The 24,566-nt window shown below is 41.4% G+C and overlaps 1 protein-coding gene across 12 annotated transcripts in view; it reads left to right on the top strand.

Annotated features, from left to right (window-relative positions):
* The first annotated feature begins 8,807 nt into the window (after positions 1-8,807).
* LOC134626261 (BAH and coiled-coil domain-containing protein 1) overlaps positions 8,808-24,566 on the top strand; it is a 65,336-nt gene continuing 49,577 nt past the window's right edge. For all 12 annotated transcript variants that reach the window (XM_063471920.1, XM_063471922.1, XM_063471919.1 and 9 more), the window contains exons 1-2: positions 8,808-9,020; positions 12,147-12,470. In XM_063471920.1, coding sequence (XP_063327990.1) covers positions 12,299-12,470 — 172 coding nt within the window. In that variant the 5' untranslated portion in view covers positions 8,808-9,020; positions 12,147-12,298. The remainder of the gene's footprint in view (positions 9,021-12,146; positions 12,471-24,566) is intronic.

Raw genomic sequence — 24,566 nt, 5'->3', positions numbered from 1 at the left:
TAGTCTGTTGGTCATGAGCCACACTGAGAAAATGTATTTTCTGCAAACTGTGACTGCATAAAGGGAGCTTGAGAAAATCACTAAATACTTGTTATACATTCATCCTTTTTCAATACAGTCACCCAAACCCATGCAGTTCCCCACTATTTTAGCAGTTACTTCCCCAAAAACAAGACTTACAGTGAACTTTGACTGTCTGCATGTCATCCATTGTTGCGTCTACATACCTATAGTACAGTCATTCATTGCTGGAAAATGCCATCCATTAACAGTTGTAGAAGTTTCTGTATTTTTATGGTTGTTGATGTGAAAAGAACCACTGTGTGTTCCAAAAGAGCCATTATCAATCCAAATCTTCATAACTCTTCTCCATAAAGCTTCTGTCGAACACTTGCATATTGTCGCTGAACGCCACAGAGGTTTTTATAACTGTTCATGACTGAGATATTCATCGTAAATGTTGGTCAGGCATGGTTATTACAATATGAATGACAGTAGTTTTCTCTGTCATGTGATTTTGAAGTTTATCTCAGGATGTATGTTAAGGCTTTAGGCGCATATTTTGTTGAAAAGAGCCAGCTCCTCAAATCCTTCTATAGTCTTTGCTTGCATTTTGCTCCCATGAACTCTAGCTTCCAATATCAGACCAAAGAAACACTCCCTTGTTCCTATGCTCCCTCAGGGCAAAGTGGCAGTGCTAGATATTTAAGAGATTTAAGCCTCCTTTGTCAAGCGGACTGAAGCCACTCCTTCTTTTTTTCCCCTAAAGCGCAGTATAGCAGCTGGGCTTTAATACAGTATCGTCATCATCTGTAGATTAAGACAGGCAAGGTATGTTGTTCCCATCAAAATGAGCAGGGGAATAAAACATCCACTGAAGTTTTCTTGAACTCATTTGTTTTCCAAGCCTTTCAGAAATGATTCTCTGTGGAATTGCGCAATTTGTCTCACATCAATTATTTCTTATAAGACAAAATGCTCCTGTTAAGTCTGCTATGCACAGCAGGACATATGTGAATATTCAATAAAAGATACAAAACTGCAGGTAAACACTCCAGTAAGGCTTTTTTTTGACACATATTCCATCACAGCATTTCATTGTGAATACATTGAGAGATACCCTTTCTTGTAATTTGATTAGTGGACCAGAATTACAGCCAGCCCTCTCTCATTTACTATTACTAAGAAGAAAACAATTAAGCTATACATGTTAGCTATCAAGGAGACAACGCGCCTGTGCAGAGACACACTACTGGATAAAACATACACTCGCGCGCACACACACACACACAAGTCTCATTTAATCCTTTATGATGCGCTTGGAATTTATAATGATTTTAATTAGAAAAGGTGCAGTAGGAGTCTACTCCATAGCAATGCTGACACTCCAGGGTGCCTCGAGCCAATTAAAAATATGTGCTGATCAAACAGTCTGCCCTCACCGTGTACAACTATCCCCGGAGCCTCTGCTGCAGCAGAGGGATGGACAAGCTCACGGCCTCTTGCTCTCACCGCACAGGCTACAGAGGAGCCAGCAGCTCCACTCGACACTCTCCACCCTGAGATCTGGTTCAAGGCTCAGTTATTCCCATTAGCTGTATATGACGCAGGGTAACGGAGGCCTAAGCGCTGAGCAGAACCCCCATAAGAGAAATCCATCAGTTCACAATCAAACGTTTGTGAGAAAATGTCACACACCCATTTGATCCCAAAAGAGATCTCCCCCCCCCCCCCCCCCCCCCCTCACAAGGGAACAGGCACAGCCCACTTTGCTCTCACACTTTGAGTGAGAATTATATGACAATTTAGAGTGACAATTAAGCCTGGTATTAATTACATCGTTCTTTTTGTTTCAAGAAATCCCTGCGATGTTGCCAGACCCAGGAGTGCTCAAAATAGATACATTTAAATGAATGTGAAATCTTCTTATATTTTCCAAATGTTAATATTCTTGAGGAATCCTCCATCTCTGTCACATCCTTTTCTCCCCTCTCTCTGTGAAGTCCCTCCTCCCTCTATCATTAGGCATCTCTGTCCCTAGTGATTAATGACACTAATGAGCATGTGCAGCCATTCACTCTGCCACACATTATTCTATTCTCTGGCCTAGGCCATGTGTCATGTCCTCTTGAGGATGAAGAACATAGCTTCCTGGTCATATTCAACTGAACAACAATATTAACCCCTATCTTTTGCAATAAATGCAAATCAGGGGTACACTTGATGCACAATCGCACAAACAGAAACATGAAATAGCATGGCTTGATTTTGAAAATCATGACCATAATAATAAGGACGGAGAGACAAATGATCATGCTAAAAGGTTTACATTTAAACCCACCTGAGTATATAATGAAAAATTATTTAGATAGATAATGATTTTCTAGCTCATGCTCAGGTCAGAAAAATGTGAAAGCACAAACTTTTAAAAAAAGAGGCCAAAGCTTGTAGTGAGATCATCAAAAAAAAAAGATAATTTTTCTCTTTGTGTGTTGCTTTGTGTCACTCTGCTGGTTTGGCAGCTCATAAATCCACATTCAAACTTTCTCTTTCTTAAAAATGAAGGGTTATTGATGATATTAGAGGAGATGTTGCTTATTGAACTGACAGTGTCTGATGCCGTTTCTGCTTTTCTCCGCTCCACGTTGCTGTGGTGGATCTGGCGTTGTTAAACTTTTATCTTTGGCAGACGTTGCAGGCTTGTCAGGTGAGCAATAGGAAATCATAACTGCATATTTGAAGATCCATAAAGAAGGCCCCCATATCTTTCAAGACATGTATTAGCCAGGACCCTGAAATACAGCTGCTCACTTTTATGTTGTAACCCCAGTTGGCCATTGGGATTTGAAATTAATATGACAGAAGGGCCATCTGCTATAGGAGACCACAATAGCATTCAGGAAAACTGGTTTAGGCCTTGCAGAGGACATTTTTAATTGGATGCGTCACACAAAAATATATACATGTCATATAAACTCATTTGTTGGAATGATGGCTGAGCTGGATTTATAGTAGCCTGCAAAGAGACACAGAGACACAGGACAAGAAGGAGAGATGCTTAGAAGGAAAATAAATCAAAGGCAGACACCCGGCCACTATTATTATATTCTTGTTATTGCTTTACAATCAATGCACCGCATCAGATAGCTGTGAAGGAATGCTTAGTTTTACTCCAATTGTTCTGCTTGTTATCGGAAGTCATGGCATTTTAACATGTCCTGACATCAGTGCCTTTAACTAAAAGCCACATAGTTTCAGTCAGGCTCGCAGCCTGCTGTGCCGCGAGGCTTGAGTCACTGAATCCCTATTGATCATTCATCAGTAACTGGTGGCTCAGTCTCAGCATCTTCTTGATTCGGCAGCGGTTTAGTGTTATGCTCTGGTTTCATTTTTTTGCTTTGCTCTGCAGTCTCTGCTACATGCGTTGCAGTAAAGTCACAATACAGCATTGCAGAAGCAGAGCTGTTTTACTATTTTCATGAGCAATAAAATGTATTTTTTTTGTAATTATTTATTTGAGGCTCGTCTGTACCTTGCATCTGCCGTTCAAACACATTTACAGCTTTTGCTAATTATTATCTGGTCATATTATGACATCATAAATGTCGCTCATAAGTGTTTTGCTCTCCTTTCTTTATACTGAATTTTCAAGACAATCTGGGTTCTTGTCATTTTAAAACTCGTGCAAAGGATTTTAGCAATCATCTTAAAGCAGGCTTTGCCACATAATTTCTCTCTGACATTACAAAGCAAGCAGTAAAAGAATTCTTCATTTGAACTATTTCACTGTCAGCAGAAATCCTGCAGTATTGAAACTGGCAATTGAAATCAAAATATCCTAACAAACCAGTCCTAACAAGGATTCATGGTGTTGTGAGGGGGAGGGAATACACAGTGAGTTGTGTGTTTGAGTGTGTCTGTGTGTGCTCCTGAATGAAAAGCGGAAACCCAAATAGCTGAGCTGATTTGCCACAGACAGACCTGGGTCTGGGGAGACACCAGGCTCGTCTGGGACCCCCCGAACTGATTGTCGTGATCGTTGCCCAGTTTGGTCATGTGACGCTTATGCAATGTTGTCCAACCTGCAGCTGGGGTGGAAATCAGTCACCCAACACACAAACCCTCTTTTCTTTTCCCAGACAAGAGCTTTTTGGTAACAACAGCCATTTTGCTCACATGACCAAAAGAGCATCCTGTCAGTTGAATTCATTACTTGCAACAATTCAGTATGTTTTTTTTTCAGCACATACATGAGCACGAACACTCACTTAGCCTTTAAGTGCATTTCCTTCATGTTACCGCAGAAGCATGGAATTGTACTAACAACTGGTTATGCACTTTTCACATATTATCATTTCTATTGTGGGCCTGCAGGGCTACAGGGGAAACAACCGCTGCTCCACTGTAATCCTCACTGAGGTAATGAGGGTTTTAAAATATGACATGAGGCTCAGTGAACCTAAAGGTAAAGAAGGGCAAATGCAACAGAGCGCTAACTTGGAGAGAAAAAGATTAGATCTTGCATTTAAACAAACAATTGACCTGCATCATTTAAAACCTTGAGACTTTTAGCTCTGTGATAATTTGACTGAAAAGCTTCATTTTTAAATTTGTACTGATTATTTTTTTAAAGCAGTCAAAATATACTTCTTTGCCAAACACAGACATTTGATCTACAGCTGATGGATAACTGTGTGTCTGCGTGGATGTGGGTGGGTGTACATTCTGTGCATTGGCTGTAGACACCTTCAGTAAGCTTTTGTTTACACTCAATAGGTAATATGATGGAAATGAGGGTGTCCTTTTGTTTTTTTGCAAGAATAACATCTATATTTTTTATTAGTGTGGTAAAACCAGAGTTCTCTCCTTGAAGTGAAGACAGGGCCACATAGAGGGCGGTTTTAAATAGAGTCCTGTCCTAGTAGGCTTCTGGTTTTGCCATATGCCACTACAATTCACAGTTATTAGCACTAGCACCTTACAAGCACACAAGTATGCAGATACACACACGGCCCCACACACACACTCATAGGTCATAGGTCATTTGTTGTCAACCATCTCTGTATTATTTCAGGGTACATGCCATTTGAAGGCTTAACTTGGCCAAACTAGAAACATGAAAGCGACCCCCAGTAATAAATTCATTCAGGGATGAATCTCATTGTTTTAGGTTAAACTCAATAGACCACGATTTTAGAATATGTGTCTAAATTGTAAGAAAAATTTGATTAAAATTGCCTAGATGACTTTTAATCTCTGATTCATGTAAAGTTTTCTTTCTTTCTTTTTTTCCCCTTCACCAAATTTACCTGGTACACGTGGATTCCATATAACGCTCAAAATACCCCGGATGTACGGCTGCTTGTAATATTTCTGGGTATTTTATTGTGGAAATAAAATCATATGGGCATTTTTTCCCCTTTCCCTAATATCCAAGGGCCCTTTATCCGTGTATAGATGTGGGTGGGAGGCTACAGACTGTCAATCATTAATGCTTCATTGATCAAGGACAATCCCCGTCGTAAAAACGGTCTCTCTCTCTCCTTTTTTTTCTGCAGAAATCTCTCACTCCGCATTAATTATCACTCTGCCTGTTGTGTGTGGGCGTGCGTGCACACGCGCGTATTAGCGTGTGTGCTCCTGTGTGCAACTAAGCACCCTTTTGAATATTTCGCATTGCACGCACTCACTTGAGAAGGGCTCATGATGAGATGAAATTCCAGCACCTTCTGCTAAAATACAAGTTAGTATTCAAGCAATGTGGCCGAGCGTTTGTGAAATCTCACACAGGGCAGTGCACACACAACTGAGCGGACTCGAAAGAAGAAAGAAAGGGGGGGAAATGCATTAGCCAAGTCCATCTTAACGTCGGGCATATTTTGATTTTTAGCAATAGAGGGCTGAGGTATACAGGCTCTCTGAAGTGAAGTGACACCAAACCAGCCTGAGATTTTCCTTCTTTTCTTTTTGCTCAAAATTATATAAATTACTCGCTTTTTCTTTTCTTTTTCTTTTTTTGGCTATCCATTTAAAAATAAGATTCTTAGATGGATGTCTAAAAATAAAAGATTCTTAGATGGATGTCTAACACACACACACACGTGCACACATAATTTACCATAAACCTTTATTCTTGCCTTAAATAGCTGTCCTTAAATTCCCTTAAGTCTACCTTTTTAAAACCACACACACACACTAAAAAAATCCAATAAATAAATGAATAATTACAGTTATTAGTCATCATCCAAACATTGCCAAATAAGAAAAAAATAAACTAGGGCAGTTCGCTTCTTTATTATTCAAAATAAATACTACATTAAAAAATAAATAAATAAAATAAAACACGTCTTCAGTAATATTTCAACCCACATTTGCAGCGAGGCAGACAGGATCAAGAGTATTTTCAGTAAATCCTTGAGTCAACAAACTATTGCTGGAATAGTAACAAGGGACATGCAGGACCGTCGTTAAAAAAAAAAAAAAAAAAAAAAAAAAAGTCAAATATTTTGGCTGCACCACATTCACGATCGTCTCTCCAGCCTCTCCACATATCCATCCGCTATCTCGCCTCGCTCTCGTATTTTACACCCCGATCTGAATTTACCGAAAGCCAGACAAACAGCATGCGACGCGATCATCCGATTAACTCCAAGTAAATTTCCTGCAAACAAATCACGCTGGATTTTCCCCCCATTTTTATATCATCATCAGCAGCAGCAGCAGGAGCACGCTGGCCGGACTACGACAAACCTCATGCAGCCACACTTTAAAGCGCTGAAAGACTCCATGCAGGTTTTCTTCTCCATTAAAGCGGACCTCGGCGGGGTGATCCACAACCGGAGCTTTTTTTCTGTTTGTTTGTTTTTGGGGGGTTTTCTTTTTTTTCTTTTGCCCCCCTTTTCCAGCGCCCTCACGTGCCGCCTATAACCCGAATCGTTTCGAGGCTCGTTTCACTTGTTTTCATTACTTTTCATAAAGCCCCGGCATCGCTAGTCGGCATTTACACGAAAACTAACCTCCATTATTTTAAATATCCAACATATAATTTCCCCCTCTCTGCAGTATTCCCTTTGATTCACGCTTGACTCATATGGCTTCAGGGCCAATAGGGGTCCGCCTTTGGGGCGCCTTAAAACCGTTTCTTCTTATCCCCCCTTTCATCATCTAACCTGGGACGCCTTGAAACTGCAGGGCCAGTTATTGCCTTTTTTTCCCTCCCGGACAGCCCAATGCGGACTGGCCAACAGCCAATCAGAGTCTTGTTTACATTCTGTGACTGACAATGCGCTGGCCTCGTGCCAGCCAATCAGAAGCAAGCATACAATGGGGGATTCATTTGTAAACATTTAAAATAATGCAGTAACCAATCCATAGTAATAGCACTGCGTGGATAAAATTGGGGAATCTCTATCTTATCTCCATGATTCCGCATGGAGATAAGATAAATTGGTCTTGCAAGCATTGGTCAGAAATGCTGTAATGGCTGTAAAGAAGGGGAAAAGTAGAAGTACACGTGTTTATATGTATGCCCGTGGATGAACGCCTTGAATTGCTAACAACATTTTAAAAGATATGGGCTATTAATCTATAATCTATAAATAGTCTGCTTGTACTTGGTGTTGCAATGTTTTGTTTTCAAAACTGCATTTGTGAATAAAAACGGTATTATTTTATTGATTATTTAAACACTATATATTTTACTATATATTTTAGCAATGATATATTTTAGGTTTGTAGGCAAAGATCCCTTGTTTAGCTTTAAATAAGTAATTAAAAAAACAAAAACAATTTAATTTAACATCTTCAATAGGGGGTGTCAAACATAAGGCCTGGGGATCAGATTTAGCTCTGCAAAGACTCCAATCCGGCCCCCTGTACAGCTTTAGAAAGTTGTGCAAAGATTTGGAACGTTTAACTGTATTTTTATAGGTTTTACAGCTTTTCTATTGATTAAGACCCCCACCCCCCACTGCCATCCACACTACACCAAAGTACAAGAACGTTTTCTATGAATGAAAGAAAGCTTTGTGCTCTAAATGTACAATTACAAGACAGTCTGAGCAATGAATACGTGTATCCTTCATTTTCACTGGCCCAGCCCAATTCACATCAAAGTGGGATGTATATGGCCCAAAAAGTAAAATGAGATTGACATCCATGCTCTAGTGTACTCTTTGTTTTTTCTTCTTTCTCTCTCTCTCTCTCTCTCTCTTGTTTACACACACACACACACACACACACACACACACACACACATATATATATATATATATATATATGTGTGTGTGTGTGTGTGTGTATTAAGTGTTTATGCTTTTATGTGGATTATTGCTCATTTGTGGCTTTAGAATCTTGGTAAATGGTTAAAACAACTCTTTTTTTTATTAGTGTCTCTTCCTTAGAATACTTTGGTGCACTGCTATAAATAATTAAATGCACATGAATGTAATATGTGCCGTTTAATTCTTGATTTTATACTATCAAGAAGCCGTTCTCTATCTTAGTTTTATCTGCGATAGATTAAAAGCTGTGCTCGTGGTGCACTGCGCTCTATTGTAGCGATTTGTGCATCCCGTGCTTTTAAATCTGGCGCGTTTCACTCCTTTTATCACTGCCAGTCACCACACCATTGGTCTCTGCTGCCAGCCAATCGGAAACCACCCTGTCCGCAGGCGGGCGGCACGAGCTCATTAACATGCAGGTATCCGACCAATGGGAGGGTGTGTTTACCCTGCCCTCGAGACGCGAGGTACGCAGTTGCACCGGGAGAGAAACCGCTGCTCGGAGATCCGAGCCGCAATCCAGCCAGGCCGGAAGCCCCGGTCCCACTGCTTCCATAGAGTGAACCAGCAGGCTACTGCACAGCCTCAGATGGAAATAGTCTACTGTAGGATTACACTCTAGCCACATGGTTTATTTCAGATTTTGATTTTAAATGGGCGTCGCACTTGGCCTTGCACCTTTCCTCCTTGAATTTTGTGATTTTATAATTTATGGTTATGCAAGGATTTAACATACCAGTAAGTAGTAATTTTATATACCTGATTTTCTTTACTTTTAATAAAACATACCAGGGCCTGTTTCCTCTTTGTAAAATGACAGATGGTGTAGTAAAAATGCAGATTAAAAAAAAATGCCAGGCTGTATGTGGCATGCTGTGCATTATAGAGTGCCTTGTTATAATTTCTAAAATAACAAAACAGGATGAGCTGTATCCTCCGAGGAATAAATTGTAATTTTATACCCTACATTTGCATTTACATGACATAATCAAGGGCCTATTATTATTATTATTATTATTATTATTATTATTATTATTATTATGCACTGTAATATTATAAAATGGCTACTGATCAACGACCTTACAGCTCTTTTTTTATTATCAAGAAGCTTAGCTGTATTATATTTTATGTGTTTTTATATTTTAGTTTAATTATTTTTGATTAATTTTAATTTCGGCTATTTAAATAATAATAATAAAATAAAAAATAATATCGTTTGATTAATAGTTTAGAATACTGTGCTTTACCTATTGGTGTGTATATATTATGGCTGCCAGACGTATAAATTCCTAGCGGAAAATTTGCATACAAAGAGGACGGGAGGAATGTCTTCACACACCCCGGCCGATGTGCACTCCTTGCCGGCCAGCTCTGTCGCGGAGGGCCGCTTGTCTCGCAGCACTATCCGACCTATACCGCGTGATTTGATTAACTATCTGCTTTCCTGCCGTCGACTCGATCTTACAAATGTAATTGACATTTGCTTAATCAATTGCATTATGGTCGTCGATCCTTTGATTTTTTTTTCTCCCGTTATTCGAACGATTTTTTGATGCACGATTTCACAAATTTTAGGCTAAAATAAAAAACAACAACAACAAATAACCACATGCGATTACACGGCAGCAATTACATGCCCGTGCGTATAATTTTGGAATATTTAGAAAGCTGGTAAATGCTCAGTAGTGTTATTCTTACAGGTCTGTTGGCATACAGGAAAGGCTGAACGTAACAGCATGGCGAGGGGAAGGTAATGGCCGACTGCAAAGCACTTTCTCAGTGTGGAAACAAAGGCAGTCCTCCTGACGGGCGGCCATTCACCTTGGATCGCTTTGCAGCCCAAGAACACAATCTTCTGCTACCATGAATGCTATAGCAGGGCTTATTTCACGTTTTCGCGTTGAGGATTCACATGCAAGCTCACACATTACCTCAGGAAGGCTCGGTCAATACGATTTTTTTCTTCTTCCCAAGGACCTGCGTATGGAGCGATTTTATTGTTGTTGGTGTGGCATTGGATTGGAGGCTGTAACTGGCAACATGGGGAGATAATGGTTCTGAGAATGAAATAGCTTAAATGATAATATGCCTGCTCTCTATTGGACGTTGTAAAAAATAGTTTTAATTTAATTACATTTTATTTTAGTTATTACATTTATGAAACAGATATAGATTATTATCTTGGCAATCCATTTGTAAAAGCTATTGATGACCTCAGATGGAGAATCTATAATATAAAATGAATCTTTTACTTATATTTTGGAAATTACTAGAGTTGTTTTTGAATCCCCCCCCCCAACAGCCAGTACTGAAGCACAATATAAGCTTTCCCCTTTTGGGAGACCTGTTAAAATTCGTAATATCTATCTATCTATCTATCTATATATATATATATATATATAGATATATATAGATATATATAGATATATATAGATATATATATATAGATATATATAGATATAGATATATATATTTTTATATATATATTTCTTTTTTTTCTTTCTTTTTTTTTTTTTTACAGTAAAATACAGTTTATTTTAATTTTGAGAATTGGCCACTTTCCCATCCAGACTAAATATTTCTATTTTTGCGGCATGGCAGAGGATGTAGCCTGTAATGTATTTACTACTCCATTTGATTACCTGACCTGAAATAGGTCAAGGCAGACGAAGACAGTGAGAGTGCAGTTATTCACATGCGCACACACATATACTCACGCGCAGACGCGCGCACGTGCACACACTCGCTCACACACACACTCAGGGAGAGAGGGAGAAAGAGAGAGAGGAGGGGGGGGGGGGGTGTTGAGTCCATGCCTTTCAGGAGCTGATGCATCTCTGTTATAAGGCTGTATTTTAAGTATATTATTATTTATTATTATTACTATTAATATTTTCAATACAATTCTTACGATTTGTGTCGAAACTCTGCGAACTGACAGCTCAGACTTCCTCTTCAAATAGTTTATTTTATTGTCATATTTATTAAGAACTGGCATTTTTGTAGCTTGAAAATGCTGCATGATATATTCGCGATTTATGCCACTTAATATCGTTATAGAGCAAAACGGTGCCATGCGTAATGAGAGGTGGATGGAGATTACAGAGGCACAAAAAAACGCCATGCATCAACCCGAGACAATAGGACGAGCTAGAGAAGGCAGGCAGCGTTGTTCACCTTGAGATAGGCTGAGTAGGCTTCCATCATTTTTAACCCTCCGAAACAGGACGACACGTTTCCTCTCCCTATCAAAACTACAAAGGGGGGGGGGGGGGGGGGGGGGGGGATTGTCAGATTGCCGCAGAAATCACAGTTGATCAAAATCATTATATTGCATGTCATTGTGCTTTTAGAGATGGTGACATCTGGTGACTGCTGACGTGGATGTTGAATAAAATGTTTAGGCTCGGCGTAATCTGAGCATTGTAATGCTTTGCATACAAAACTGAACATATAGAAACCTAAAATGTGTCACCCTGCTCGACGTGTCTGTGAAATCTGATGTACTCCCCTCCATATTTAGGCCTGTATCCCAGGCTGATCAATAGAGCCGAAGCTGAACCCGGCTCAGTGGGCTTTCGGGCGCCTCGGTGGCCGTTTGTATCTGCGATGGCTTATTTTCTGTAGTTAGTTTTAAGTCGTAAGGTTTATTTTTTTATTAGCAATATTTTAAATATATATCCTTACTGTGACAGGAAGGATATTTGAGCAGAAATAAATGAAGCGGTACTAATGATGTGTTTTCTCCCATTTATTTTATAGTACTAGACTGCAGTAATGTTTTGCATCGTGTTAGGCTTATCTTAAATGAGCTTTCCATTTTTTCCATTTACTGAACATGTCTCTGAATTTCTCCACTGACAGAAAAGATGATCGGGGGCTACGTTTTTGGCTGGAGAAGCCTGCGATCGACTGAATGCAACACATAGATACGAGGGAAAGGATTATTATATGGGTTGCATTTGATTTTCCTGACCTGCCCTATCCGGATTTCGGATTACTAAACATTCTTCGGAATGGAAGGACGGGATTTCGCTGCTCCGGCGCACCTCCTTTCTGAGCGGGGCGCCTTGGTGCACCGAGCCGCCTCTCGGATCGCTCCCTCGGGCCACAGCTCTGTGCAGCATGCCGGCCACTTCCCGCCGGGGAAATACTACCCCTCACACATACCAATGGCTCCCCACTCAGGTTAGTCAAACGTATAATGTGTGTGTGTCTCCCACACAACAATACTGTTTTTCTTTTTTCTTTTTTCTTCTCATTTTGTTGTGCCATAAAGCCAGCTGTGCATTTATCAGCCCGAATACAAGACGGTGTCGGGCATGTATATGGAGTCGTACCAAGCTGATTATTTTTGCACAAAAGAGAATAATAGAGGGGGTTTTCTGTTATAAATTATGGGCTGCTCAGGTGTGACTGTTTACAGGAATCCGCTATGCAAATATCAGCTAATAAATCAAGAGAGATTTGATTTACACAAGGCCTTAAACCAGGAATTGTGATTAAGCTGAATCAACATTTATCTCAAAGGTAATGACGACATCTTTGTTAAACAAATAGTCACTTGATAAGATGGGTAAATGCCATGTGTTTAAGAGCTGTTTTAGTTTGCACGTAGGAAGCTGGACAGAGCACAACGACACTGATTTCCTGCTGGCTCGCGAGCTGAATTTGAAATGAGATTTTGTCACTTCACGTTAAATTGTAAAGTGTCACAATGATGCCATCGCTTAACCAAAACCCTTGGCCATACCCAGAGCCATAAGCACGGAATGGATAGATGGATGGATGGATGAGCAGGTCTGCATGGGTTATGGCGTATGAAGGTTATAGGAAGGAAAGCAATACTAATCCTCCTTCTATATTGGGCTTTGAAGTGTCGGGGTGCAAATGTGTTCACAGTGAATGCATCAGGTTTAGCAAGTGACTTGGGTTTCACGTGAACCCAAATGTGAATGTTTTACAAACGGAAGTATGCACATTTGTGTCTGCACAGAAGAGTCCAAAATTTACAACCCTGCAGAATTAACTCCAACAGCTGATATGTTTTTTTGTTTTTTTGTTTTTTTTAAAGGACAATAAAAGGAAATGATGCACAGTCCCTCCACCCCACAAAACCTTGGAAGTGCTCCTCTTTACACATTTACTTGATTTGTGATCACTTTTTGTGCCCACATTCAGTTTTTTTTTTATTCTCTTCACACATTATTCTGGATTTAATTAAATATATAATGGCAAGAATTCAGTTCAGACAGGAAAAAACGGATAATATAATTATATTGCACAGCTGTTTTAATGGACTGGATCACAAAATGCTTGTTGGCCCTTTTTATTTTGTCCACCCATGTAAAACAAAAGAGATTTAAATAAGATAAGTCAAAACAGAGGCGTATTGATTGCATCAAACAGCTCCACTTTTGAAAGAATCTTCTTTGAAAATATGTAAATGCAACCCCTAAAAACACATGTTTATGATGCAGCTGAGCAGTCTTGGGTTACTGGCAAGCAAAAAGGCATATTTAAATATTTAAACCCTTTAAAGTTATTTTATATGCCCAAGCCGCTAAAAGTGTAACAACCCGCTCAGTGTTGGTGGTGAAAATTCAGCATGCATGTCATCCCTGATGATAATTATTATTAATTTTTTTTTAGAAATTCTGAATTGTGTTATTTTATATACTTGTCTGTTTATTTATGTTTGGGATTTTTTAATAAAGTGTTCTGCTATGGCAGGGCAGGGTTGTAGTAAGTTAACCAGATCCTAACCAAATTCTGCATTCATTTGCAAAAATCCTACTAAACATGAGGCATAATTAGTCATTCAGGAGAATTCATGGGTGCCTTTCACAATTCATCTCTCATCATTCATGTGTGCTTTTGGCAGTAGTGACACACAAACACAGACACACACACACACACACACACACACACACACACACACACACACACACACACACACACACACACACACACACAGTGCCTGCATCCATATGTCTTTCATTTTTATTTTTTTATTTTCTTACCATTCATTCTTACAGATGTTTTGCTTGAGAGCACTGAAGGCTCAGTGCTGGCTACAGAGCACAGGTGCACCCCCCCCACCCCCTGCCCCCCAACCATATTTGGTGTACCTTTCGTAGTATTGTGCTACCCACACGAAGGCCTACCTTCCAAATGTCATCACTGTTCAATGAGCAACACAGGTGGTTTATTGTTCTCCTCAGTCTTGTCAGTAGCGCATGGGCGTGACAGCGGCGCCATCTAATATCCTCGTGATCTGCAAAATGATTTTATTCTTTACATTTCAAGTGTTTGATTGAATTAACATAAAAATAATTTGACATAATTTCCAAATCTTCTCTAGGCTCCACTAGGATGACTTTGTTATTGCGCTCTGCTGACGTCCAGCATTTGATTTATTATTTCAATAATATTTGTAAATGTCAGGCATGCCATGATGCAGATATGTGGATGAGACATGAAGCATAATTTAAATATATATATGTATATATATATATATATATATATATATATATATAGCAGCTTTTAAAAATATTGGATTATTTCTGTCAAGACTGCATGTTGCATTTTTTTAGACATTTAAAAAAGAAATATTTGGTGGCAGAACTAGCTTTTAATACCAGCACCTGGATAGAAAGTTCATTAAAACACAATTTAAGTGTAAACTCGTGTTGTAAAAGGAAAAAGAAAAAAAGATTTGTACTTATTCTGAAAAAATTTAAGAAAGAACAACATTATTTTGCAATTTAATTACTTTCATATAGATTTTTTTTTCCACTTTCCCCAAAACATTAAATCAAATCTTACTATGTAAGATTGATTAAATGCTTGTAGGGTGTCGAACCAAACTGGTTCCAGTTTGTTCATCTTGACAGGGCAGGTCATTAGTGTCCCTTCAAGTGTCCTGTATGTTGGCAACATTAGCACAACTGAGCGTGTTGTTTGCGGAGTGTGTTCAGTTTCTCTTCACTTTACCCCTGGGGACTAACTTGCACACTGGTTCACATGAATACTTTACAAAGAGCATGAATATTTCAGGGTTGATGTAAAAATGCATTCAAAGGCGGGTTTCTGATGTGGCTCCTTGAAAGGGTTCCTCTGACGTTGCGGAGGTATTTATTGCGAGCGCTCCCTTCACCCATTGCTGCTAAAAAAGAGCGATGGCAGTTGCAGCATTCTCCTCTGGCATTGTTCCTAACAGGCTTTTGGAATTTTGAATTTTTTTTCTGGGAAAAATTTCCTTTGTTTTTTTTCCCCACATGCCACATGCACACTTCTACCCTCTTGTCCACCGAACCATGTTACTTAGAGCCAGTAGAGATTCTGTCAGTTTGCATTTGCCTCTGTCCATCTTCACCTACTACAAGCCAGTCATTTGTAATGCATGTCAGGTGGTCGATTTATAGTTTACACTTGCACTGTGTTCTGGGAATCTGACATTGGAGCAACTTCTCTCTGCCTGTACTTGCTGATACAGTTCGACACAGACCTGTAAACTCCTCTAATGCGATTTAATTTGGCCAGTTCATTTACAAGGACTTTGAAATAGTAATTTTATCTTCTTCTGGCTCCGATGCAGAGTTGGAGACGGTCTTCGCTTGGCTGTGAGGCCAAGATTCAGATGTTGGATAGTGTCAGAGCAGGAGACACAGTGGAGCTGTCTTTACTGCTGGCATTTATGGCTGTGGGCTCATCTTTCAGCCATATTGTTCTGATCAGTGTGCTCTGACTGAGGTGTGGCTGTGTGAAAGCAGCGGGGGGTTCACAGCCTGTCCATGGCTGAGCTCTGCTCTAAACATCCCATGTAATCAAAGGTCATATTTATGCCATCTCACTTAGTCTCCTCTTCCTTTGCATCTGCCCGGCCTCCCTTTCCATAGGCTGTCCTCTGTCTCTTTTTCCCTTCCATTTTTCAGTCTCCTTTCTTTCCAGCAGGAAGACTCTTGTGTCTGGGAAGTAGTGGTCTTCCTGCCACTTCTGTTTTAGCCACCCTCCCTTGCCCCTGGGCCATTGTTGTAGACCACAGCTTTGTGTGTGTTTTACAGCTGCTGTTAAAGATAAAAAACAGCCCCTTCCACCCCTTTTATTGTTTTCTGGTAGGATGTCCCTGTCATTCCCTTGGTTTTTATGTCCTAGTTGGATATCTGAGCAGCACCCCCCTTCAAAGGTTAGCCATGCTGTCTGGCTTCTCCCATTTTTTTTCCAAAGGAGAATAAATAACTTTACTGGGACTTTTATTGAACGTCTCATTGCTGGACTGTCCCATGGGTCTGTGGATGCTGGGAAGAGGCTTCAAAGACAAACACAGGTGTTTGGTGGAGTTAGCAAGGGGCTGTACAACCAGGGTCTTTAAAACAATAAACTTCAGCGAGTGAGTGAAGGTTGTTTGTGGGAAAAGAGGTTTCTTCTTCTTGGCCTTGTAGTTCTAGTGTTTTGAACACTCACCGGGTTTGTACCCAGCTCCTGTTTGCCTTTGCCCACTCCCCTTCCTTGTTGACCCCAGACAAGAGCAGCGGCTGGAGTGTGTTTCATGGCCAGTATAATTATTTAGCAGCACAGCATCCAGCCTCACTCATCCTGCCACTAGTCTTTTCTCTGGAACTCTAAACCTTTTGGGCTATAGTGACATCTGAGCGAACATAAATTTTGAATATAGTGAGCATTGTATTAAAAGGCTACTTGTACACAGGGGCCACTATAGTTGATGTGCAGTGACAGAGCATGGGTCTTAGGCCAAGTTCTATTTGGCTTTACGCTACGGCTCTGCAAAACAGAGTGAGAACCATGGCCTGTTGTTGGGCTCATTTGTGGATTGTTGTGATATAACACAGTTCAGACATGCTGTCAGTGGAGTCCCCCTGAATAGTGGAGGTGTTGCTTGGCATCCTACACCTGGCTGAAATAGCACCTTGCCCTGTGCAGCTGCCATCTGTCACCTTCCCCTGACACTGCGCCCCCCCTGGAAATCCAACTGACTGGCAAGGGCAGTCAACTGTCTGTGAAAGGGTAAGCCCCTTACATATTTGCAAATACCTTTGCTTGCAAGAGTAACAAGACTTTAGGTGTATCTGTATCATTAAAATGATTTTTTTTTTTTACTAATGATTTAAGTGATCATGAAAAAATTGATTTCAGCATCTAAATCAGCCACTGAGTGTAATAAATTTAAAGTTCTATTATTTAAATTTTGTTGCTTATCAGCAAAACTGTTCACACAAAGTGAATGCTTTGGGTAGAGAAAAAAAAGGATCTGGCTTTGCAAGAGGATTTTGGTTAACTGGTGGCCATGTTACCTCAGATACAGGCTCTTGACTCAGTCCGCTACCCAAACCACACCATGTGGCATGATGCCACAGAACCCTTGCCTTGAGCTTGGGGCGTGTACACAGGACAAACACAAAGGAGTCCCATGGGTGACGGTGACTACCAGGGTAATACCTTCCTGTATTGGATTTCAGGGTATTGGATTTCAAAACCCTCTCATGTGTTTTTACACTCAATGTGAGGAAGTGAAAAGTTAATTGACGAATCCAACGAAGCCACGATGAACAGGCACGCACATATGCATGCACGCAAAAAATAATGAAAATAAAAGTGTTGTTGCCTGCTTAAATAGACTGATACGTTTGCCCAAAGCCAACCGCTGCTATTTTGTTTGTGATTCAGATCTCTCTCTGCCCCCCCTCATACTCCCTCCCTCTCTCTTCTAGTATCAGGCTGCTTCTCATCAGGCAGCCCCAGGCCCACCTCAGCGCATGGCCGTATTGCATGTGACAGCTGTTAGACATTATTAACGGCTCAAGCAGAAAATCCAGATTACCGTTTTTTTAATTTCAATTTTATTATTGTAATCGTTCAGTGAAAAGAACAAAAAAAAAAAAAAATAGGGGGGGCCCTTTTGTTGTTAGCAGATTTGCGGTCAGTGACAATACTGCAAGCACACGAGTGATATGAATGTGTGTGTGGTTATGTTTGGGTTGGTGGGTGGGTTTGCGTGTGTGTTTGTGTGTCTTGGGGTAGTGTTCTCTAGACAAACCACCCCACCCCACTAGAGTTGAGGCACCCCGTGGTTGGCTGTGAGGCCTAGACAGGTGCATTGTTAACCCTCTAACGTCTGAGTCTGTCTCTGCTGGATCTGATGTTAGTTCTCTGGCAGAATTTAATGCCACTTGGTGCGGCATGTGTAGCAGTCCCAGTTTGTGCTGCATTCACAGGAAACAGCATGCTGCTCTAATGGCGTGTTCTTTCTCCGCACAAATTAGGAGTTTTGAAAATGACAGTTTTTCGGGGTAGCTGTGCAGGCTTCACTTTCAAATCAAATCAAATCAAATCAAATCAAATCACTTTTATTGTCACATCACATGTGCAGGTACACTGGTACAGTACATGTGAGTGAAATTCTTGTGTGCGAGCTTCACAAGCAACAGAGTTGTGCAAAATACAATAACGTAAAACAAGCAAAATATAAAAATGGCTAATCTAAAAAGTAATAAATATATGTACAATATGTAAAGGTATATACATTACTGAATGTGTATACTAAATATGTTTTTCTACGTGTGTGTGTTTGAGTGTGTATATAGTATGTATATACATGTTTTACAAATGAAATAAAGTAAACAATAAAATAAGATATATAAAATATACAGAGGTTGGTATGTGCAGAACAGTGGTATTTATATACAGTATGGAGTGCATAATGTTGAAGTTCCAGTAGTGAGGGTGAGGTGTCTATGAAGTGTTCAGCAGTCTGATGGCCTGATGGAAAAAGCTGTCTCTCAGTCTGCTGGTACGGGACCGGATGCTGCAGAACCTCCTTCCTGATGGAAGTAGTCTGAACAGTTTATGGCTGGGGTGACTGGAGTCCTTGATGATCCTCCCCGCTTTCCTCAGGCACCGCTTCCTGTAGATGTCTTGGAGGGAGGGAAGCTCACCTCCAATTATCCGTTCAGCACACCGCACTACTCTCTGGAGAGCTTTGCGGTTGTGAGCGGTGCTGTTGCCGTACCAGGTGGTGATGCATCAGCACTAACATGTTGTAATGTCTGGATTTTTATTTTGAAACAACGATACAATTCAGCAACTGCTATGGTTTTTCTCTAGAGTTTGTCTTTATTTCTTTCACTTTCTATTTTCTGGATTCTGAGCTTCCCTTACTCAAATGACTGTAATCTATAAATGATAGTGTGTGGCAAACTGGTAGATAAACTTTACCCACGATTCGAAGTCTGCCAGTGAAGAGAAGCAGGTGTTTGTGATATACAGTACTAGACAATAAGATGTTCCACTTAGTATATGCAAAAAAGAAAATTGCCATTAAATATACAAGCCGTATGCCTCTGAAGAGTGTGTCAGCCCTTTTGTGAGAAAACAAAGATTAGCATCAGGAATTCCATTTTAATAAGTCTCTTGGGAATATCCAACCAGATGCCAGGTCCTCAATCCAAAAGGGACTTGTTGCACTTTCTGTCTCTCTCGCTCTGTTTTTTCCACCCTCTGTCTTGGTCTCTCTCTCTTGCATGAATATCCTGAGCTCTGCCTGACACTGATCAGAACCCCCCCAAAAACTTCTTCCTCCCCTTCTGCTTTCTGTTCAAATCACTCGTTTTGCACCATAAATTCTCTCATGCCTACACGTTTGTTCTTTGATGATCCATGTCATACCCTTTCTGCTCCTCCCTGAAGCTTCCCCACATCCTCCATTTCCCCCCACCCTTTTCATATTCACCCCCCACCACCAGTTCCTCAAAATGGTTGTTTTTTTGCCCTCTATCTCTTTCTGCATATTTTCCTCCTGCCCCCTCTGCCTGATGTGACCACTAGGCTACACTGCCTCCTCTCTCTCTGATACAGTATGCATCCCGTGGATCCGGGGGTAAATGACTGGCTTTGCAGCAACAGATGTGCGTACGTCTGCTGTCGCTGCTTTGCAGTAAAGTTTTTCCTCTTGCCATGCGTGCCCACTGACCTCCCCTCTGGTGTTAGCGAGTTAAGGTTACTTTGTTTCCTCGAGAAAGAAAGAAAAACCGGACAGAGAGAGGGATGTGACGGCAAGTCTAGATGCACACTTGTCAAATGCTGTCATACTCTTGCTGGTGCATTACAAATACATACGCATAAAAAACAGCATGTACACACTTGCGTATGCACACACACACACACAGCATAAGCATGTCATGCAGACTCACACATCTTCCTTCCCAGGAGGCCATGGGGCCAGTGGGACAGAGCAAGCTTGAGAGTCTGGTTCATCTGTTTACATCTAATTATAGAAACAGGGCTATTTCTGCAACCACTACTCCAGCTTTTTTCATATTCTAGAGTGAGAGAGAGAAGGAGGGAGGGAGGGAGGGAGAAAGACAGTTGGGGAGTAGGAATAAAAGGAGGGTGTGAGAGAGAGACGAAGAGAGAGAGAGAAGAAAGAGGGAAAAAAACAAAGCCTTGACAGCCTTTTCTCACAATGGTGAGCGGTTATCTCATCCCCTCAGCACTGCTACAGTCTGCAGTGTCTCAGTACAGTACAACAGGACAGGGAGGGGGAGAGTGTCTTGTATTGTAAGCCCTCTCATCCTCATGTAACATGAATGTGCAAATTTATGAGAAACAAGCAACAGCAAAACAAAGCAATTGCTGTTTTCTGTTTTTTCTTTCTTTCATTTTTCCCCCAATCCATTAGCCTTGACAGTCACCCCAATAAAAGAGAATAAATTCTGCACCCGTGCCCTGTAGGCTTTTACTTTAACCCAGTGGAGAGCGCCGTCCATCCAAAACAGTCCAAACAAAACGAAGTAAGAGTTGATGTTGGGGATTAACATTGTATAAAATGTATCTAGTATTAAAGAGACGGGGCCAGTGCTGTAGTTAATCCTCAAGCTTGGTGGCTGACACCCAGCTGAGTGGCTGCAGTTTGCCGGTGGGGCTGGAGCGGGGGAGGCACTGGGCTTCCTGCCTGGGGATGCCAGGTGAGAGCCAGATCAGGCCAGGGATGTGCCTCTTTTTGGAGTGGGGGGGGGGGGGGGGGGGGGGGGGGGGCAGGCAGGCTGCAGCCTCTTGCAGGTGTTTTCATTACAAAAAAAAAAAGAGGAAGAAGAAGAAAAAGAAAAGAGGCTGAATGCACAGCCTGTGGGATGCAACCTGAGACAGGTTCTTCCCATCCCCCCACCCTAATACATAAACTCCTACATAATGGAAATGCTTGCTTGCATACACCAAACTGCCACCACCCACTCCTTTTCCTTTATTCTCAGACGTGGCAGGTAAATTAATTGGCTGCGAATGTGTAACATATATGCCGAGATAAAGGTGCTCTGTCTGGCCGAGGTGTAGTGTAACGACCGTAATGATAGCTCCATTGTGCTTATGTTTAGGGGGGTAGTTAGCGGCACAGCTAGCAGGGTCGTTGCCGGAGGGCTGGATAGCCTCTGATTAACACTAGAAGTCCCAGAGAAGAGCCATTTGGCTTTTCTACCTATAAAACCCACCGTCGAGCCAAATGGCTGGTAGGCTTTTAGCTAATATCCTTAATCACCTGTGAACAGCTGCTTTTGTTATGTAAATAAGGTGGGGCCATGCTGAACCACTTGGAGTGGTTAGTTTCCTGAGCCACAAGGAAACTTGTGTTTCAGTTTGCCTTAGGGAGAAATCAACACACATGGGTGTATTTCCTTTGTTGCTGAGATTTATTGATAAAACAGTACAAAAAAACAAAAATAAAAAAACAACCATTTGTACACATATTTACAAATAACAAAAAGTGAGTGAGTACATTTCAACATTTTCAGCAATCACTCACAATCCTGGCACTGCCATGGTATCTGTAGTCTGCATTTAGCACATGTGTATCTGTAGCAGTGAACACATCGCACAGTGGCATGATTGTTCTTGCATTTGTGTTTGACCTGACACGTGGCTCTTTTTCCAGGGCTAGGTGTGGAGGGTTGTGTCCGAAGCAACTGTTCTTTTCTTGCCTTCTTCCCAGCCATATGAGAGTTAGCCAACTCTCTTGCAAACTCCACCAGGAAGTCCACCCGTCTTTCCTGCATCCCGGTGCATGCTTGATACAGCACATGTGCATTCAGTGCTGCCATGTCAATCATGTTATAGAACACGGCAACTGGCCAGCGCCGTGTTCCTCTGCGGACCGTGTACTCCCGCACCATCTGGTCCATCACATCCACGCCACACTTTGTGGTGTTGTAAAGGGTGACAGTGTTTGGCTTCCTTTTGGTGGTGTTATCAGTCTGAACCACGCTGTGCATGCTGCTAAGAATATAGACTGTCTTCTTCCGTTTGGCCACATACGCCGTCAGCGTGGGAGCAGTGGTTGAAAATACCTAAGAAATAAGATAAATTGTTATTTCCATAGCACTTTTACACACAATGAAACACATAAACATAGAACCACAAAAGACCTGCAGCCTACCTGAGTGGTGAATTCATTGCGATTTGTGTATCTAGCGGATTGAGGAATTTCCCGGCGAATCTTGCTGACTGTGCCGAGGATGGTGGTTTTCCGTCTAAGAAGTTTTTGCGCAAGTGAAAGCGATGTGAAGAAATTGTCCGTGGTAGGAATGGTTCCATCAGCCTCATCACTACATTTTCAGACAGTCTCTCCCCACTGGGACGATTGGGGTCCTTGCCAAGATATAGGAGGACATTGCAAATGTACTTGGATTTTAGGTCGCAGGCCACCCAAAACTTGATCCCAAACCTGTCAGGTTTACTTGCAATATACTGCAGGAAACAGCACCGAGTCTTTGATGGGAAGAGCTGTTCATCATCATTGTAGCACGTGATGCAGTTGGTGACAAATGATTCCCACACACTGGAAACTGCAGCGAACTTATCAGTCTTTGCTCGATCACTGCGGGTGGACCTGTCATCAAAGCGTAGGTGTTGCATGATGTCTTGGAAGCAGTTACGCGGCATAGTTCCAATGATCTGTGGGTTTCCCAGGTTTGCTGACCAGCAGTCACGTAGTGATGGAACCCTAGTAACCCCCCGCAATATCAAGATCTTTGATCAAGATCAAGATCAAAGACTCGGTGCTGTTTCCTGCAGTATATTGCAAGTAAACCTGACAGGTTTGGGATCAAGTTTTGGGTGGCCTGTGACCTAAAATCCAAGTACATTTGCAATGTCCTCCCATATCTTGGCAAGGACCCCAATCGTCCCAGTGGGGAGAGACTGTCTGAAAATGTAGTGATGAGGCTGATGGAACCATTCCTAGACAAGGGCAGAAATGTTACCACGGACAATTTCTTCACATCGCTTTGACTTGCGCAAAAACTTCTTAGACGGAAAACCACCATCCTCGGCACAGTCAGCAAGATTCGCCGGGAAATTCCTCAATCCGCTAGATACACAAATCGCAATGAATTCACCACTCAGGTAGGCTGCAGGTCTTTTGTGGTTCTATGTTTATGTGTTTCATTGTGTGTAAAAGTGCTATGGAAATAACAATTTATCTTATTTCTTAGGTATTTTCAACCACTGCTCCCACGCTGACGGCGTATGTGGCCAAACGGAAGAAGACAGTCTATATTCTTAGCAGCATGCACAGTGTGGTTCAGACTGATAACACCACCAAAAGGAAGCCAAACACTGTCACCCTTTACAACACCACAAAGTGTGGCGTGGATGTGATGGACCAGATGGTGCGGGAGTACACGGTCCTATAACATGATTGACATGGCAGCACTGAATGCACATGTGCTGTATCAAGCATGCACCGGGATGCAGGAAAGATGGGTGGACTTCCTGGTGGAGTTTGCAAGAGAGTTGGCTAACTCTCATATGGCTGGGAAGAAGGCAAGAAAAGAACAGTTGCTTCGGACACAACCCTCCACACCTAGCCCTGGAAAAAGAGCCACGTGTCAGGTCAAACACAAATGCAAGAACAATCATGCCACTGTGCGACGTGTTCACTGCTACAGATACACATGTGGTAAATGCAGACTACAGCTACCATGGCAGTGCCAGGATTGTGAGTGATTGAAATGCACTCACTCACTTTTTATTGTTAGTTGTAAATATGTGTACAAACGGTTGTTTTTGTAGAAATATTTTTTGGTTTTTTTGTACTGTTTTTATCAATAAATCTTTTGGAGATTTATTTTCCTGGATGATTGAGAATGCATCAAGACGAACACAAAATGAAGTTCACAGCTTTTAGCAGTTCCCCCTCCCCACACACAAACAAAGAGGCAGTTTGCAGTTAGAAATCCGCAATCATTCACACACCCCCACTCCCCTCCACAATTC

This window comes from Pelmatolapia mariae, linkage group LG4 (genome assembly GCF_036321145.2).
Source record: "Pelmatolapia mariae isolate MD_Pm_ZW linkage group LG4, Pm_UMD_F_2, whole genome shotgun sequence".
NCBI lineage: Eukaryota > Metazoa > Chordata > Actinopteri > Cichliformes > Cichlidae > Pelmatolapia > Pelmatolapia mariae.
Note: the sequence above shows the minus strand (reverse complement) of the source record. Positions and strands in the feature narration are given on the sequence as shown.